This window comes from Raphanus sativus, chromosome 5, assembly GCF_000801105.2.
Source record: "Raphanus sativus cultivar WK10039 chromosome 5, ASM80110v3, whole genome shotgun sequence".
In the NCBI taxonomy this organism is placed as follows: Eukaryota; Viridiplantae; Streptophyta; class Magnoliopsida; order Brassicales; family Brassicaceae; genus Raphanus; species Raphanus sativus.
Window position 1 is genome coordinate 27978274 of NC_079515.1, and position 15144 is coordinate 27993417.

The 15144-nt window shown below is 32.6% G+C and overlaps 3 protein-coding genes across 3 annotated transcripts; 1 reads left to right on the forward strand and 2 right to left on the reverse strand.

The window, feature by feature from the left end:
• The first annotated feature begins 2413 nt into the window (after positions 1 to 2413).
• On the forward strand, positions 2414 to 3849 carry LOC108859532 (B3 domain-containing transcription factor NGA2). Its single transcript, XM_018633438.2, has one exon. It carries the CDS (start codon positions 2832 to 2834, stop codon positions 3702 to 3704), a length of 873 nt encoding a protein of 290 aa, XP_018488940.1. The 5' UTR covers positions 2414 to 2831; the 3' UTR covers positions 3705 to 3849.
• A 2614-nt stretch (positions 3850 to 6463) lies between these two features.
• On the reverse strand, positions 6464 to 7196 carry LOC108859255 (uncharacterized). Its single transcript, XM_018633141.2, has one exon. The coding sequence runs from the start codon at positions 7037 to 7039 to the stop codon at positions 6686 to 6688; it is 354 nt and encodes a 117-aa protein (XP_018488643.1). The 5' UTR covers positions 7040 to 7196; the 3' UTR covers positions 6464 to 6685.
• A 197-nt stretch (positions 7197 to 7393) lies between these two features.
• LOC108859524 (uncharacterized) lies at positions 7394 to 9427 on the reverse strand. Its single transcript, XM_018633431.2, has 9 exons — positions 9013 to 9427; positions 8887 to 8940; positions 8708 to 8791; positions 8490 to 8615; positions 8249 to 8316; positions 8100 to 8169; positions 7952 to 8017; positions 7788 to 7865; positions 7394 to 7676 (listed from the first exon to the last, which is right to left on the reverse strand). Exons 1-9 carry the CDS (start codon positions 9256 to 9258, stop codon positions 7635 to 7637), a joined length of 834 nt encoding a protein of 277 aa, XP_018488933.1. The 5' UTR covers positions 9259 to 9427; the 3' UTR covers positions 7394 to 7634.
• Positions 9428 to 15144: the final 5717 nt, after the last annotated feature.

Below are 15144 nucleotides of genomic sequence, written 5' to 3' on the forward strand. Positions count from 1 at the left end.
TTCATCACTGTAGGTCTAAATACTTCGGTCGTTCCACGAGGAAGTTACTATAATTATATTTATGTTTTCAGGTGATCTGATATGTTAAGATTAAAGCATGATTATGTTGACGTGAAAACCCTTCTTTGAGCTTCTTTGAGGTTTGAGCTTCGTACGTAATGATAATTTTTTTTTAAATAAATGAAAGAATTTGTTTTTCTGTTTAAGTTTAAGGGTATTCCATGCTCACAAGTCACAAAGAGGCCACGCCCGAACCGTGAGAGAAACAAGAAAAACGGTGAAATAGGAAAAAATATCTAATTTTTTTCTAAATTTTTTTTTTTTAAATCATCATCCATTAATCAAGTTGTCTTGGCCTAATGATAAAGGAGTTTCAGCTGGAGTTTATGCCATGGATTCGATTCCGTTTGGCTACCAGAATTAACGTTAAATCGCAAAAATATGTGGATTACCGTTGGTTTCAGAGAAATTAGTTTTTGGACCTAGAAAACTTTTAGGACCACCCCCTAGTTAATAAAAAAAAAAATTCATCCACCTAATTAACGTACATTGTTTGGTTTTGATTAGAGTATAGACTAATCCTCAAAAAAGGTGTTATATTTTACGTACGGATGAATCTTTATTTCAGATATTCAAATGGATCGTAAAATATGCAAGTACATATTTGCATGACCACAAGATGAAGTGTAATATAATGCCTTCGAACCCAATTACTTAGCAATCCTAAAATTCGTTTACCACTAGATCATTATCTCGTGGTTAAATAAATAGATTTTGTTTTCTTTAGAAATTTTGGAAACTATGAATCTCCTTCCTATTCAAGAAAGTTTTCGTTGCAAAAGCTTTCTTGAATTTTCAGTTCCATGCAGTAAAATGTACAGTCCATTAAAAGAAAGAAGTAAAACTATATATCAAGCATGACCGGATACGAAATATAAAACGAGTATGGCAGAAAATCATACCATATAACAACTTAGCCCACCATTTTCGTAATTACAGACGGCGATAGATCACTTTTCGTTTTAGTTTTATATGTTCAGGCCTTCAGGGAGACTTGAAGACAATTCTCCCGTAAACGTAAACCTTATCTATTAGCCACACCAAGTACACTAAAGAAATACATAAAATAAAGTAATAAACGGAATCTAGCTAGGTTTGTAAACTGTAATCATGGTTTACAACCAGTGGATTTGTCGAGCAGCATGCTGGAAAGACAATTTGGAAAAGAGATGGGTATGAGTTTAATTAAGTCGTCATGTCCTAACTTTTCTCTTCAAGTAGACTTGTTAGGTTAACACGAAAGCCCAAATATGCATATGATATAGGTATATATACAGTGAATCTGTGATAATAAAAATGACGAAATAGTGAGTGATTTTTTCTTTGGACAACAATATCTAAACTATGATATATGTTATATCGGTTCAGATAGCCAAACCATATAGAATCGAATATAAAACACAGTAAAAGAAGAACTTCTAGCATCTAGTATAAATTTATCCGCTACTAAATTAGTTGCTTTCGATATATATTAAATTTTTAAGATAGAAAAAAGTCTTATTGCCCCTCCGAATATTGATTAATAGACCAGAAAATCACTTAATGCTACAAAATTTATGGCACATACATATTTTTGTTGTTGCTAGCTTATACATATGGAAATGTTTTTTTGTCACAAACATATGGAAATGTAATTGTGTATAAAACAAAACATATGGAAATGTAATTGTGTATAGAACTATAAATGCGTTGGTTCTTTCGAAGTATAAATGATTTGTTCATATTTTTTTTTAAATAAGTAGATTATCATTTTTTCTGTAGTATGTTTTGTTTCAGGGCCAAGGAAATAAAAGTCAACAGTAAAGACCAAAAATATAAAACAACATGTCGTCTTGTCCTTGTAAAAGCAAATAACCCATCCCAAAATGCCTTACCACAGAGCTCAATAATTAGCATTTATTATTCTCTGTTCATAAAACTCCAATAGTCTTCTCTTTACTAATCTATTAGTTTTCTTTTGTCTTCAACAAAAAACAAAACTATATTCCTATGCCCACATTTATCATCTATTTCTCCTCATATCCTAACCACTTAGTTTATATTATTGGATCCTATTTCGGAACCGTGACAGTACTATGTCAGAATATACAATAGATAAAGAATTTTTAAGAAAAGATTACAAGTATGATAATTAACCAGTCCGCATAATAATAAATACTTTTACACTTTCAGAATGGTATATACGTAGATTTAATTTGTAAATCAAAACATATTATGGAAAGAGAAAATAAATGTAATAACTAATAATGTAAGGCCAGTTTTCAAAAAAAAAACTAATAATGTATGGAGAAAATGAAACTAGGATGGTAGAAAAAAGGACAAGAAGCTCACATGAACAGAACCAGATTGTTCATGGTCCCCTCTTTATCTCTCTTCTTAGCCCATATCTCTATCAATCTTATAAACTCTCTCTCTCTCCCTCTCTTTCTCTCCTCTTTTTAGTTCTTGAGAGATTGTTCCTAATTATAATTTCTTTCTTTCTTGGAGAGAGCTTCTTGCTCCGTAAACAGTAGAGAGAGAAATATTCATTTGAGAAAAGATCAGATAAAACCGTGCTAATCAGTGAAGTTAGGTACAAAAAACCCACTTTCTACTTTTGTATAATTAGGTCAATCTCATCCACCACCATACTCTTCTCTCCACCAATTCTCCTCCCTTTTCTCAATTCCAAAACTAGGGTTTCATCTCCTCTTTCTCGTGTACCCCAAAACAAGAAAGATGAATCAAGAAAATCTTTAGAGATCTGAGTTTGGTTCCCCCAAAACAAGAAGATGAATCAGGAAAACAAGAAGCCTGTGGAAGAATCTTCTTCAATGGAGAGAGAACACATGTTTGACAAAGTAGTAACACCAAGCGACGTAGGGAAACTAAACCGACTCGTGATCCCAAAGCAACACGCAGAGAGATACTTCCCTTTAGACAACTCCTCAACAAACAACAAAGGGTTGCTTCTAGACTTCGAAGACCGAACAGGAAACTCATGGAGATTCCGTTACTCTTACTGGAACAGTAGCCAAAGTTATGTCATGACAAAAGGCTGGAGCCGTTTCGTCAAAGACAAGAAGCTTGATGCTGGTGACATCGTGTCTTTTCAGAGAGATCCTTGTAATAAAGACAAGCTTTTCATCGACTGGAGGAGGCGACCAAAGATTCCAGATCATCATCATCATCAGTTCGCCGGAGCTATGTTCCCTAGGTTTTACTCTTTCCCTCATCCTCAGATGCCGACAAGTTATGAAAGCAGTCACAACCTTTATCACCGGTTTCAACGAGATCTTGGAGTTGGGTATTATCCAACGGCTGTGATTGAATCTGTTCCGGTGATAATGCAAAGGAGAGAAGTACAAGTGGCTAATATGGCTTCATTAAGAGGAGAGAAGAGGTTAAGGCTGTTTGGAGTGGACATGGAGTGCGGAGGAGGCGGAGGAAGTGTGAATAGCACGGAGGAAGAGTCGTCTTCTTCCGGTGGTAGTGTGTCACGTGGCGGCGTTTCAATGTCTGGTGTTGGTTCTCTCCTCCAGTTGAGGTTAGTGAGCAGTGATGATGAGTCTTTAGTAGCGATGGAAGCTGCTAGTGTCGATGAGGATCATCACTTGTTTACAAAGAAAGGAAAGTCTTCTTTGTCTTTCGATTTGGATATATGATGATATATGATTAATTATGAGATTATCACTTTAATACACATTATTTATGATAGTTATACATATTATATATGTGACACAAGGATGTCGTTCAAGATTTTATGATAATGATATAGCATGTTTTTTAAAGATTCGAGTTTAGTGTTGATTCTGATTTGTTCTTCTAAATTGTTTTGAAGCGTTTTCTTGATGAGTCTCCTCTTAGCTTTGGTGGGTCAGAGTATATATATACAGAACATAGACTTTAGATAGCTAGGGATCAGTGTGAAACTTAAAAACCCATGTCCCTCTGGTCAGAAACTAATCAGAAGATATGGGCTGTCTTAGAAAAGTGAAATGTGTATATATGTATATATATTTATAACAAAAAAAAAAAAAATTTATAACATGTAAACATTGTGTGTATACTGACATTAAATGGTGACTGATCTGATCTGTCTACTTTGTTTAGTTTATTTGATATAGCTGCTATCTTGTTACCGCTGCATTTCTGAAGCCGTTGTTGCTGCTTAATTTGTCAACCTGCAGCTTGCAGGAGAAGGGCAGAGACAAAAATAGTTTTATAAATTTATATTTCAAAATAATTCTTATTATTATATTTTAGTATTAAATAAAGAAATAAATAAATAACTTTTCAACTGGGTAAGATAAAAAAAAAGATTGGAAATTGTTGGTCTGTTTCACATACATTGCTGATGCATTGACTGGTACAGAAGTAACTGATTTTTTATTCGTACTTATTACAAGCTTCTTTTTTTTTTGAATAAAGGGCACTTACTTATTACAAGCTGGTTTCTTTGTCTGGATCATTGCACAATTCACACATACATGTATATATGCATAAGTATAAGATACACGTAGGGAGTGTTATTCTTAGGTATTGTTTGGTGGTGCTTATGCGTGTAGTTAACTCCGATCCTTAATCTGAATTCCATTGTTGACATACTGTTTTAGCTAGAAGTATAATAAAATCAGTAACTAACACAATGTGATAATAACAATAGAGATTATATACAATAAGATCTTTTTATAGGATTCGTTCTTATTTCGTCTATTCATGGATCATCATTTTTGTTCCACTTCCAGTATCTATTTTACTAGGAGTTGGATTTCTAGAATCTGATATACAGTATATATATGTACCACGTGTGTGTATATGTTCTTGTGCATCTTGATTTCTGCATACATTGTTCAAAAAATAAATAAAAGATTTCTGCATACATATGGTCACAAGCACTAACTAGACTATATATATGCCATAATAATCAGAAACTAGGGCTTATATAGCTAGCTAGTTCCAATGTTAGTTTAGAATATATTCTGATATGTATAGATTTGTGGAGCCTCAGTGTGTTGGTACAATAAAACTAAATAAGTTTTCTTTCTTTTTAAACTAAATAAGTTTAGTTTAAGCTTTCCTTGAATGATGCTACCGATAAAAGAACGAGTGCCTTTTGGGAAGGTTGTTATTTTAGATATGTCAGCAGTATTTGTCTGTTACAGGTTTTTTTAGCATACAGCGAAGTAAGGCTATTAATACTAGCATGAGCCATGAGCGCATGCAGAGATAAAAAAAAATGAAACAGTTACTATATAAAAATATACAGGTCTGTCTAGTAGTAAATAGTAGTAACAACAAAAGTTAGAGGCATTCCTTTCACCATATATTTAAATGGTTATTGATTTTAGCAAAGAAGGTGGTTATATTGATGTATTTATCTACACAAATGTGTATGTGTGTACATTTTACTATTTCGGTGGGGAATCTAAACTTGAATAAGAGAGAGAAATTTATAGATTTTGAACATTTATAGTTCGTTAAACTAAGCAAAACCAGGACCATGTCAGCTAGAGTTAATAGCCTATATACTTCACCATAGCTGTAAAAAAGCCATCGAAATCAGCGAGGGCTATTTACTATCACATTATGTAATCATATAAATCAGCAAGGGCTACTTAGCTTATATAGATCACATTATGTAATCATATAGATATCTAAATGTATGTGATGAGATAATAGACTTAGCTGAGCTACGAATACGGTTGATGATGATGAATGATGATAATTCCTGAAAGAGAAATAAAGAAAAGATGAATCAAATCAGTTTAAAATTATAGACGGTAAATTTATTTAAAGTCCTAAAGTTTTTATTTTGAGAACTAAATTTTAACGGTTTTAGCATTCTACAACCTTTTTGGTGATCTAGCATGGGAAAATGAACTTTTCATTATTTCAAACTATTCAAGCAACAGTTATAAGTACACTTAAAAAAAAGATGAATATGAATATCATGTTCTACAGGGAAAGAATGTAATAGTTTTTGTAATACCACGTCCAAGAAGGTTTTAAGTCGAGTGTAAACTCATTAGTACACTTTTTTTTTTGTAACACTCATTAGTACACTTTATTTGTTTGAATCTCTTCTGCATTGACATCTATCGTCATGGCTTGGACAAGCTGACCATGACAAAGAGATTACAGACTTTGATTCAACTTGTTTGCGTTAAGAGTATGAAATCACATACCGATATATTAATAATCAAATTGCCGCTAGTGATTATAGAGAGCCATCCAAGTGAACGGATGAGTTGAAACACCTAGAGCTAAACCAGAAAGAGAACTAACTAACGATTCAAAAATAACCAGGAAATGATTAGTTGGATAGGAAAGTATATGCATCTGCCTAGCTTTATCATGACCATGGATCAGGTTTCAAACCACATTCTTACTGCTACTATCAATGGCTAATGACAAACCCAAACGAAAAAAAAAGTTTCATATCCTTCTAAAGGAAACAATCATGAAAGCCAAATATAACAAAGGAAGCAAATCCACTTAAGAGAAAATTAAACTCAACATTCATTCATTACACATACAAAACACAGAGGCAAAACCATTACAGAGCACGAAACATCTCAAACACACAAATCTTCGAAACGAATTGGGATCAATTTCCTTTTCTAATCAATTAAACTTCTCGAGATCAGAAAGCACCGACGAGAAGAGAGAGTCCGAGCAAGAAGAGCCAAACGATATGGATCAGTAACAAAGCTTGACCCGGCACAGAAGCGCTTCCCGCGTTTCCCGCGTCGCAAGCTCCTGTTTTCACCACACGAGCTCCATGGCACGCTGCGTCGGGACAACCACACCAGTACGTGACTCCGTCCGCTCCGCAAACCGGATCCGCCCGGAAACAGTTTATCGGGCACCCACCCGGATTCGAAACCCCGCTGCAGATGTCGCCGCTTGATTTCTCCGGGAGATCGTCCGCTGCTTGTAAGCCGATCGAGCAGAAAACCAATAAGAGTAAGGGGATGATCCACGAGAACGACGGCATCACGTGGAATGGGATCGGTTCCTGAAACCTAGAGATCAGATTTGGGGGTGAAAGGAGAGGACTTTCCCGATTTGGGTCCAAAGTGTCGCGAATTGAGGATTCGAAACCCTAATTTGAGAAGATTTGGGGATTTTCTAGGAAGTTTGCGTGTAACCGTGTTATTTGAATTAGTGGGTACACCTGCCCACCGAACCAAGCAGACAGCAAAAACTACGCGCTGTTTTTTTTAATTCAAACCATCAAACATCGCGCTGTTTAGAGGCAATCTCGGTTTGCTTGCTTGACCGGTTCATCGATTTATTTTTAACGCAATTTGAAACAATGTTTGGTTTGGACGGTTATGATGCTCTGATATTAAAGATCAAAGACTTTGTTCAGTCTCATTAGTGTTTAAGGTTATGCAAGTTCAACATTGATTAAATTCTATTTAAAGTAATCATGTCCAAAATGTCAAAAAGGCTTAGCAACTGACTATGTGCTAGAATGCACTCGGAACTGTGTCTCCTGTCCAAACAAAAGAACGGTTTACAGAAACTGTAGTGCTCAGCTTCATTGATTCCCTTCGATCAGGCTCACTGGGATTTTAAAAGGAGGATTATCTCTTGCGGCATATCGTCATGCCATCACCAATAGGTACCTGATGCGCAAATCAAAAAGGTGAAAAAACTCGAGCATGAGCTTGGAAAAGGTCGTTGTGTTAGAAGCACAAAGCGATAGAGTCTCACCAAGGGAGAAAAAAAAAACTCACCATGCTAATGCTTACGCGTTCGTCTTCCATTAGCTTCTTGTTGAAATTCCTGATGCTGATGGTCTTCGCATCATTCACCTGATGAATTCATTGTTACAAAACTGTGGGTTTCTTTTCACTGGGGGAGAAGCTTTTGGAGCATGATTATGGCTTAAGAAGCATACCATAGGATCCGCAACTCGTCCATGCCAAAGAACATTATCCATCACGATGATTCCACCAACCCTGACCTGCGTCAAAAGAAGAAAACTCCTAAAGCTATAACTTGATCACTATGGAAAAGAGACTAAGCATTATGATCTATGGTCTTACAAGTTGAAGAAGCAATTCGAAGTAGTCCTGGTACATCCTTTTATCAGCATCGATAAATGCAAAATCATAGCTGCAAACAGTAAAAGCTGAAATGAGACAACAATCATTTCAAGCAGGAACATAATATGAAAGAAGGCTACTATATCAACCTGGATCCTTCACCCTTCTCAATCAATGATTTCAATGACTCTGCTGCAAGACCATGTTTCACAATAACCTGACTAGTGTAAACAAACTGAAGAATCACACGGTTGCTTATAACAAATCTAACATAGATATAGCAAAAAAAAATAACGCGCTACAAGGGTTCCCAAGGGAAACCATTTACAAGCAGAGTATCAGCATGTACAAGATAAAGCTCCAGACTCGAGTGACAAAACAGAGTATTACCTTGTGAGAGACTCCGGCAAGCTCGTAATACCTGTTAGCAACTTGAAGAGAGTTAGAGTCTCTTTCACAGGCAACAAGACGTCCTGATTCAGGCAGAGCCAACGCCACAGCCAATGATGAATACCCCTGTCAACAAAAAAAAAAAAAACAGAGCTTACCATCATTTCACTTCACCAGCAAAACAACGCTCAGGAAACTCATAGGAAGAAGATTAGCACCGTGTAAACTCCTACTTCGATACACCTCTCTGCTCCAAGAATCTGTACAAGCATTGCTAGTAACTGCGCTTGATCAGGAGACACCTACACGAACAACAGAAACAGTATCGTCCATACTCGATAAACAACAAACGAAAAAAAGCTACTTCGAATTAGCATAATCCATCCATTAGCCTTACCTGCATCTGACTACCTCGCATTTTGGCAGTCTCTTCACGAAGTTGCTTGAGAATCTAACCACAGAATCAACCAAGACGCTGAATCAGAATCTTAGATGCCTAATTCGTCGCATAAGAGATGCATACCTCGGGCTCACGAACGTTGGAGAGGATATAGTCGTAGAGGCGAGGAGTGAGGCTGATGACCTGTTTGTTACCGTACTTCTCGTCGTCCGAGACGACGTAAGGAACCGCCGCAATCGAACAGTTTCCGATTAGCCGGCGATTGAGTTTCAAGTTCCTGACGACGGAGACCGTTGGCCGGTTTAGTAAAACATCGGCTGTTCTGCATAATGAGATTGAGCATCGGTTTACCGCTAAACCGGTCGCCATCTTCTGCTTCACTCAAAACGGACCGGAGAAGGAAGGCGAGGAAGAAAAAAAATCCTCGGCTACAACTTGTAGCCTACAAGTTACAGGCTCGAACGTTATCTGCGTCTTCTCCAATTAATCGGGTCGGTCAAAAACGTCGAACTATGGGTCGGGTACCGTACTATCATCTGTATTTCGCGCGATGATTATAAGACTGTGGCGCAATTGCATTTAAACCCCTAACATTTTTGTATATATTGCGGCTGGACCGTAAGATAGTGTTTTCAATCAAATAACCCTTATTAGCTTGGGCTTTGGGAAAGGCCCGAATATGTTGAAGGATGCAGATATAAATACATTGCTAAGGATTGGTTTAGTTTAGTTTAGTTTTGTAAGTTAGGATTATTATGCAATCCCTTTTCAAAATTACTAAGTATTTTATATAATTATATTTTATTAAAATGAAAATCCATTTATTGGATCATATATTACGTGCTCCACCCAATATTTGAATCTTAATAGTGATATTGTGATACCACAAGTATAAATTATTAGATAACAAACCTCAAATGTGATGTTTCTGTTTTACAAGAGACAACAGTTGCGTTGCGTATTATATACAGCCCTTTACTGAGTGACAGTGTATTGGAAAGTAGGTATATTCCTTTGTCGCCATATAATAGATACAAGTGGAACAATGGAAGAGAGATCTTCCAAATCGCGGGACAAACAAATTAGCCCATGTAACAAGTTCATACGTGAAAGCTTTTAATATTCGACCCCTCGTTTGATTTCATATTTGTTAATGTTATACGTGACTAGATTAACATTAGAGCAGAGCAAAATAACATTTGTTAATGATTAAACAAAACGAAAAGACAAAACGCTTGTGAGCCACATATTTGAAGTCCATGAGAATCGCATTTGAAAATGCAACATCAATCAGTCACATGTGATTTGACAGCTTACAATAATTAATATGCACACTTAAGTTGTTGACATGTTCTCTTAGATATTATCATCATCACGATATACCATTGCCAAAAAGTAATACTATTACTATTATCTCTATAATATTATTTGAGAAGTCAGTTTCCTATGTGTCGTGCTCACATTAACTCTCACGATGGTTGATTACATTGATACCCTTAATGAATTAATAATATAACATTTAAATACTATTATTATTTTTATTTAGTTTCCTTTTTAAAATTTTCCATATAACATATATATTAAAAAAGGAAAAATTTATAAATTTTAAAAATCGAAATTAAAAAACGAAAATATATATGTATATATATATAATATGATTTCATTAAAAAGGAAATTTCACAAGATTTTAATATTCTGTTTTAAACTATTTTTAAATAATACTTGCTTTTATGTTTTTATGTTTATGGAGTTTAATATAAACATAATCAAAATACCAAATTAAATATGAATTCTCATTTTTAGATTATATAAAATATTTTTAGTTTACCTTTCAATAAATCTAAGACATACATTATTTAGATTTATAAAATATTTTAATTATTGTAAATATTGATATGTGTTCATGAGCTTTCAAAATATATCAGTTACTTATATATGCAACTCAATATATAAAATATTTTAATTATTGTATATTATATATTAATTATCAATTGGATTTTTGTTAAATGAAGTCTGGATACTTAATTTTATTAGTTCGACCCCGTAAACCATAAAAAATAATTATATGTAACTCAATATACTCAAAATATGAGTGATTCGACTAATCAACCTTATATCTAAAATAATAGATTATATTAAAATTAATGAAGACAACAACAAACTTAAATGCAAATAAGAAAATTAATCAAAATTGTAATATATTTAGAATAAAATATATTATAGTTGAATTCAGAGAAGTAAATGTAATCCAATATACTTAAATGATAATTTAAATCGACTGTAAAACAAATCGACTAGAGATAACATATCTAAAATCATATGTATAATTAAAGTATTGTAATATTATTAATATAATTATGCATAAAATTATAAATTAATTTAAAATTAAAGTATATAGCAATCAATTATTATAAATATTTATATCCGTGCATGAGCACGGGAAAATCAGCTAGTTATAATATTATTATTCAGTCAGTTTGGGTAGAATAATACAGATGTGATATTGTGATTCCTCTTATTCATTTTTCATCTCTGTTTTCCCTTTTATAATACAGATGCCGTTTGTAAAATCTATTTTTTTATTTAAATAGCCCACGACTATAATCATACAGTTTAAAAAAAAAAAAAATGCTTTCTATTAGGGAATTCCCTAATACTTTCAAAGCAAACAAAGCAAAACACGAAGCTTGCGTCTTAAAGGTTAAAGGGAAAGATGAAAAAAAAAATTTGCCCAAACAAAAAAAAAGAAAAGAAAAGGTTTAATGGTATCTATGGTTAACAGTAACGCTTATCGACTTAGCCAAGCCGGCCATGTCCACCACGTCTACAACGCCCATGCTTCCTCTGCCCCTGGCTGATTGTAAAGTAGGCGCCTTTGTAACACTAATCGACTTAGCCAAGCCGGCCATGTAAAATCTATACATCTTTGTAATAATATCTACTAGAAGACCCGCACCTTACGCGAAATAAATATTATATAAAATTTACTTTTATGTATTATATGCTTTTATATACTATGTAATAATAGATATATATTGAATAACTAAAAGTAGTAACTTCTACGTATATAACTAAACCGGTGCAAACATATAAATAAACTTTATTAATTCAAACAAACAATTTTTTTTATTTTTGATCATTTGTATTTTTATAAAAAAAATTAAAAACCACTGACAACAAAAAATATCTTTTGGGTGTTAACAACTTTAGTAATTTATATTTTTTAAACATTCAATGCAAAGTTTAAAATATAGATATTAAGTTGTCAATATTTGTTAAAAATTTTCTCAAAAAGAAATCAAAGCAAACTTTGATTTAAAATATTAATGTATTTTATATGGTATATAATTTATTTTAACAATATTAATATATATATATATATTTATTTATTAAATAAGAATTCCTACTTATATAATTTTGTAATCATTTGTATCTTGTTATAGCATAAATGTTACACAATGGATCATAAAAATTCCAAAGTGAGATTTATAACAAATTTATTTATTTATAGTCGTTTTTAAAAATTGAAAATATAACATATCCAGAAAAATTAAATTTTTATTATATAATTTATGTGGTTATTTTAATTTAGTTTAATAAGTTATAATTATATGAAATGTAGAAAAAGTATCAATTTTCATCAAATATTTATTATTCAAAATCATTAATTGTTCTATATACTTGAGTCACATTAAGTAATTCCGTGATTTTTATATAAGAAAATAATGAATAACATTAATAATTAATTTATGAGTAATTTAGTAAAACTTTATTATATAATGAGATGAACCAACATATTTTCTAAGGATTCTAAGAATGATTATGGTGATGACATGTGACTACGAAAAATATTGTAATGCTTCTCTTTTAATATATATGAAATATTATTATTAACATAAATAACCTGTCGTGAAAAATTATAAGCGACAATGGTGATAAACGTTATATAAAGATTTACAGACCTAATAACTATGAATCAATCTGTATAATTGTGTGTTTTGCCAACTGTATTACGTTTTTAACTTGTTTAATAAACAAAAAGACTAGTGAGAAAAGAAAAGTATTTTCAAAGACCATGTTAATTGCGTGTGTCTTTGTTTATTATTCTTTTGCGTTTTTACCGATATAGTGTTTGTATATTGGTAAAAAGACAATTTAACATGTGATGTTTTAAAAAAAAAGCGAAGAATCAACTGACGAATCCGATCATGTTTAACTCACGATGCGTTGGAAGAGTCATTTAACGATAGTTTTGATACGATGACAACAACTCAAAGAATATATTAACTAGGTGTGACCTGCCACTTTATATAGTCAATGTTTATATGTATAGACTTGTAGCTGTCAATTATGCTTTGATCATATTAGTTGCGAAAGATAGGGGTATGTATACGTATACAAGGATTAGAATATGATTGTACATTGTGCATTTCGCGTACTAGTGTCTCTGTGTCTGTATGCAATACATAATATGGTTATCTGTTTATCTAGATATATCTTCTAGGTAAAAAGATGGAATATACACCGTCACTTTCATAATGGAATTTTAAATACTTATAAAGTTTGGCATACGATTATCCCAATGTAATATATATGTATACAGTTTCAGCGAGAAACAAGAGCGGCAGAGCGCCAGTGTTTTTCTTTTGGTTCACAGATTTTTGTGTCACGTTCGAAGCATACGACCAAATGACGGAGCACGTGTTCATATGCATAACATCTAAACATAGAGCTGAACATTTTATCTGTTAAATTTGATTCGATTCGTCATTCGTTACTATTTGATCCGAAAATTCCGGATATCCGTAAACTTTCGAAACAAAACAAATACTAAAATTCAATATCCGTTAAACTCGAAGCAAATCACAAATATTAAAATTTTGGAAAGCGAATATCCGATCTGATCTGTCAATATATAAATACATGTAAATCTTGATTATATTTAAAGTTTTAAATGTATAAAATTATACTAATTATTATTCTAACATATGATTTGACAGATTATATTCACATTATTACTTATATAAAAGTATTACATAAAAGGAAGAGAAATCATTTATGACAATTATAATTTTTTTCTTAAATTTTGTGTTATTATAATTTTTAATTAAGTTAAGAATTTACAAAATATGTAGATTCACTACTTCTTTTAATTTTTTATCTTTTATATCATGCAAAAAATATTTTACAAAAAAAATTGTGTCAAATTTTTAAGATTATTTGTATTAATCAAAACAAAATGAGATATCCGTAAGTATTCGCAAATATCCGCAAGTATTCGCAAATATACGCAAATATGTATTTATTTTCTGGATATCCGGTTTTCGAATATCCATATTTTTTCGAAGCAAAGCAAATCGGAAAAATAGATATCCGTAAATTCGAAATAAATCACAAATATCTTCAAAAATCCAGATATCCGATCCATACCGAGGCCTATCTAAACATAGCTTGTAGAAATAGAAGATATTTTATCTTATTTCTTTCATTTCTTGATATATATGTCTAATTATTAAAATGCTGATATTTTGCTTGCCACAGGCTGTGAGCATGGATACGTATGTTTTTGTCGTGCTCGATTTTTCTTTTGTATGTAGGTAAAATCACCAAATATATGGTGGGTGATATTCCTCTGTCGCATCCGAAAAGATGATTCCACTGTCATCAATATCCTATTATCGTTTTTCTACAGATTAATATGTAACCTTTGTACACATTTTTTGTGAAAATTTTAAAACTACAGATCATATTGCAACACAGTCTGTTTCTCGTTAGTTTACTACCAGAAAAAAAGAACAAGATTAGACAGCAATTTATAAAAAAGTATAAAAGAAAAAGACACGCCTTACACGTTCATGGGTGACGGCAAGACCCACAACCCATCTAATGACCAATAGAGATTTTATTACCTCTATAATTCCTCTTCTTATTCGGTGGGCCGAGGCTGCTTTTAAAAAGTCACTTTATTACCAACACAACTAAGCATATCTAAGTATTACCTATCTAAAATATAAATAAACAAAATTCATATATCTTTATCGTTAGCTTCAGGCTTTTAAACGTGTTGAATCCTCATCTAAATAATAAAATAACAGTACAAAATTCAACTTAAAAAATAATTTATGTTACACAATTCCTGGTTTCTCTTAAAAGAAAGAACTAGAAAACCATAACTGAATCTAAGCTAAAAAAAAGACTAAAACAGTTAATCAAATGTAAAATAAAAAAGTTTGGTTTTATTTTGACTCTACTCGC

What these genes read in the sequence shown, in the direction of transcription:
- LOC108859532 (XM_018633438.2), top strand. Translation starts at nt 2,832, where the DNA reads ATGAATCAGGAAAACAAGAAGCCTGTGGAAGAATCTTCTTCAATGGAG.
- LOC108859255 (XM_018633141.2), bottom strand. Translation starts at nt 7,039, where the DNA reads ATGCCGTCGTTCTCGTGGATCATCCCCTTACTCTTATTGGTTTTCTGC.
- LOC108859524 (XM_018633431.2), bottom strand. Translation starts at nt 9,258, where the DNA reads ATGGCGACCGGTTTAGCGGTAAACCGATGCTCAATCTCATTATGCAGA. An exon ending in GAGAAGGGTGAAGGATCCAG is followed by an intron (nt 8,170 to 8,248) that starts GTTGATATAGTA and finishes TACTGTTTGCAG; the next exon opens with CTATGATTTTGCATTTATCG. An exon ending in TCGAATTGCTTCTTCAACTT is followed by an intron (nt 8,018 to 8,099) that starts GTAAGACCATAG and finishes CTTTTGACGCAG; the next exon opens with GTCAGGGTTGGTGGAATCAT.